At 41.9% G+C, this 4,156-nt stretch overlaps 1 protein-coding gene across 1 annotated transcript; it reads left to right on the top strand.

The window, feature by feature from the left end:
* Positions 1 to 396: 396 nt before the first annotated feature.
* LOC137825358 (uncharacterized) lies at positions 397 to 980 on the top strand. Its single transcript, XM_068631031.2, has one exon. The coding sequence runs from the start codon at positions 441 to 443 to the stop codon at positions 855 to 857; it is 417 nt and encodes a 138-aa protein (XP_068487132.1). The 5' UTR covers positions 397 to 440; the 3' UTR covers positions 858 to 980.
* Positions 981 to 4,156: the final 3,176 nt, after the last annotated feature.

Here is a 4,156-nt window from a genome sequence, read left to right as displayed (position 1 = left end):
ATAAATTTTTATTAATATTAAAAATCAATTTAAATATTAATAGTTTTTTAATTTATGCAAATTAGTCTATATAATAATTAATTATTTTTTTATTTTTAAAATAATTATTATATAATAATTTTATTATAATAATAATACGAAAGAAAGAAAAGCACATACATTCATTATGAATGATTAATTATTTTTATCTTTAAATTTAATTATTATTTAATAATTTTTTTATATTAATAGTTTGAAACAAAAGCATGCACGATTTCATGGTGACGGTGACGATGAGTCATAAGAAGCAAAGAGAATCTGAGCTTTTTTATCTCCATCACCCGGCGCAACAAACGGATACCCCATGTGCTTTCTCTCTATTTATACCTCACTTTTCATACCTTTTCTCCCATCTTTTCTTCTTCTTTACCTTCAATTTTTCAACATTATACATCATCAACATGGGAAACTGTTTGAGGAACAGCAAGATATCAGCACAGGAAGATCAGAACTATGATACCTTCTCTCATGAGAAGGTAAAGGCAGTTCCAATATTGTCCAAGTTGGAAGCACCAGGAATGGAACAAAGCATGAAGAAGAAGGTGAGGTTCATGGTGCAAAATGGTGAAGGAGAAAACTACTGTAGAAGTGGGAGTGCGAGGATTAGGGTGGTGATGAGTGTGGAAGAGTTGAAAAGGATGTTGAGGTGCAAGGATGAAGCTGAACTGCAGAGTTCAATGGAGCAATTGTTGCATGTTGTGAAGTTGAGAGGAGGAAGGGTTTCAGAAGTTGGTGGTGAGTGTGATGATGAGAGAATCAATTCTTGGAAGCCATCTTTAGACACCATTCCAGAGGATTGCTTCATGAATTTCAAGTAGTTTTTGTTAGAAATCTCAACAATATTATGTAAACAATCACACTTTTTCTTTTATTTGATCTATTCATGATCAATTATGTGTAGTTTCAAAGTTACTCAAGAATAGAAATTTAGTTTATAAGCTTGTGAGTTTTGATGGCTTTATTCATGAAAAAAGAGAAATTTTTGCTGGGATGGGGTCATTAAGAATTATGAACTATTATACTCTAAAATTTTCTAGGTTTAAGAAAAAGTTTTTTTTTTTCCATAACTATTATATTTTTTTATTGAAAATAAATAATTCAGTCCTAAAAAACGGGTTTGTCATATCAAGTTCATATAATAATATTCTTGTCATATCACAAGTAAACTTGGGATTTTTTATGATATTTTTTTCATATTAAGATAGAACATTTTAAATGTAGAGTTTCCATGACTTAATATTTAGTAATAATTAACCAAAAGTACTCAACAATAACTCTTAAAATAGATTTTGAATTCCAAAAACTATGAACATATTCATCTATATATATTATTTTATATAGGTTTGCGTTTAAAGCAAGGAAAATTGGGTCTTCCTCCTTTGTTTACTAATAAACACTATAAAGAAAATAATGAATCATCATTAATTTTAAAAATAAAAAATAATTAATCATTAAATTAATTTAAATAAATATTATTTTAAAAAGTAAAAAAGTTATTGTTTTTTAAAATAATTTCTATTTGTTCCTGCCGGTTGATCCGAAACGCCTTCGTGTGCCTACGTCAGTCTTACGTTCAGAATCCTTGCGTTTGTACGTGTCTTTCCTGTGATGAATACCTGAAAACACAAAGACAAAGGGTGTCCTAGAGGCCGTTTGCACTCCGACGCTCAAGTCAGTACTAGGTCTAGGAAACACCAAACTGTATAACTGTCACTGTGTGTGTTAAGCAGCGCAAGGGAATAGCGTACCTGGCCAAGTTTGTTACCTTACTAGACTGAAACTAGAGTTTCCTCTTTACCCGAAATGGGCCTTTCTGATGGGGCAGGCCCAACACTGTTGTTACCCTACTCTTAGGATAACCTAGCGCGTGGGGTCCCTAACTGGAGTGCAACCTCTGTCGGGGTGACCACCTGGGTGCCTCCTCGTGCACCTGATCTTTTGGGGTCACCCGCCTCTGGGAGTGCCCTAGCTGTTCACATACCATGCATGCAGCTCGTCCCTGGAATGTGACCTTCACAGGTCGTATCTTTCCAGTGACTCTGTACTTGTGTTACGCCTAAAACGTGTCATCCACTCTACACGCATGGACTCTCGTGATCTAGGCTTCTCCCTTACTGATAACTGGTGTGTGGTCTAGGATCCACCTCTCGTGGCCCAGTTCTACTGTTTGGGTCCCGATGTCCGACCTCACCACACTGTCTAGTGGCATGTCGGTATATCCTGGCGATCGATGTCTGACCACCCTTTGGTTCCTTAGCGCACGTGCTTCGCGAGACACTGGCCCACGCCGCTCGTGGGACCCTGCTTACGTGGCACCAACATTACCAGTGGTCAACAACGCCCATGGACCGGTCGGTACACAAGCCCCCCAGTCTCGAGCTGTAACTCATTCAGCAAAGAGACCAAGTCCTTGCCTTGGGTGACCTACGTGGCTCTGCGTGACAGGACGTGAATACTGCACCAAAGTGACATCTTTATGGGCCTGTCCTATCTGCGCACACGTGCTTTGATCAACAGTTAGGGCTTAACGTCGCTTACGCTTCTTTGTTTTCTTTAAACGTTCGAAAGCGCGCGCGTCCAATCACTGTTCTATCATTCTCTGAAACTCTCGATTGCTTCGTCTTCTTGCTCGAGTACTCTCGTGTTTCCCCTACACATTCCAGCATCTTCTTGCTATGTGATCGAAGGTACGAACTTTGACTATTGTTCGCACTCACTTTTTAATTTTGATGTTAGATAACTGCCTGGGCTATTTAATCTCTGCATTTCAATCGCTCTCTGTTCTTTTTTCTTGAGTTTCCTTCGAGTTATCGTAATGTTGTGTTTGCACGCTCTACCTTCGTGCATTCACATGTTTTATCTCTGTGATTCTCTCGTATTTTGAAATTTGCACGCAGGTATGGTTCTGAGTGAAGAGAAGCAAGCCAAACTGACTGATATCCTCGCTCACCTCCGTGGGATTTCGAGGGATGTGGGCACTTCTAGCCACCACGCCCTTGCTTCCGCCGCTGCTGTGCCCTCGCCTACTCCTTCCACTCCTGGAGTCGCGGTCCCTCTCGTCGCCGCCCAATCGTCTCTCGTTCCATCTCCTTACAAGGGTAAGGTGGTAGAGATCGAATCAGACGAGAACTCTGCCAAGGGGCCAACCTCTAAACGGCTCAGGCCTACACCGACGATGGCCTCCTATTCCTCTTCTACCGGTCGCTCGGTTTCGCCCCTAGATCACACGACTAACGTTACCCTGTTTCCTGACCTTGGTGGAACGAGTGCTTCTGAGACTCCTCCTGCCCTTGAGCTGCCCCTTGTCCTACAACATGCCCTTAAGGGCTTCCAACTAGGGGTGACTGCGGACTCGGATGAGGTCGCTGCGAGGGAAAGACTAGGCTTCAATTTTGGAGCTCTTCTTGCTCAGTCCAACACTCTACTAACCAGGCTTGAACTGGGGGTGATAGAGGCCAAGACTAAAGAAGAGACATCCTTGCTGGCTCGTTCGTCTGCTGCCCGCGAGACTGAAACAGAAGTTGGCTCGCCTTTGCTATTCTGAAGAAGATCTTTCTAAACAACTTCATGCCAAGTTCCGAGAGGTTACTGAGCTGAAGGCAAGAGTTCTGCCCCAGCGGATTCAGGTCTTCGAGCTAGAAAAGGCTGCTGAGGTGTCCAAGTCCAAGATTACGGGGCTTGAAAGAAGGTCCATCAGTCGAGAGGTGCAGTTGGGTCAAGTGGAGGCCGAACTCCATCAACAAGCTAAGAGGTTTGAAGTAGCTGAGGCTGAGCTGACCGGAGATGTTCTTGATGCTTATGACGCGAGATTCGGGGATGCCCTCGCTCAAGTTGCTTGCACACATCCTGGGATGGATATTACGCCCTTCATGGTATCAAACCGTGTTGAAAACGGGCAAATCTTTCTCAAGGTCCTTCATTAACTTGTATTTGGTTGTCAGACAGACTCTTTATTATCTGTCCAAAACTTTACTTTCTCGAACATATGGCTGCTTAAATCGAAAACTGCCTTTTAACTTGCTTAACTGCTAACTCATGGTGCGTGGCACCAAGACGCTTCTTCTAGTGTTCTGTGATATGCTCCCCTCATCGTGAGGAGGGGGTTCTAACTGTGGAC

Source organism: Phaseolus vulgaris, chromosome 11 (assembly GCF_051622355.1).
Source record: "Phaseolus vulgaris cultivar YP4 chromosome 11, ASM5162235v1, whole genome shotgun sequence".
Taxonomy (NCBI): Eukaryota; Viridiplantae; Streptophyta; class Magnoliopsida; order Fabales; family Fabaceae; genus Phaseolus; species Phaseolus vulgaris.
This window is presented reverse-complemented; position numbering and strand designations above follow the sequence as displayed.

Bases quoted from the DNA above. Each gene is read 5' to 3' on its own strand.
- LOC137825358 (XM_068631031.2), top strand. From the start codon at position 441: ATGGGAAACTGTTTGAGGAACAGCAAGATATCAGCACAGGAAGATCAG.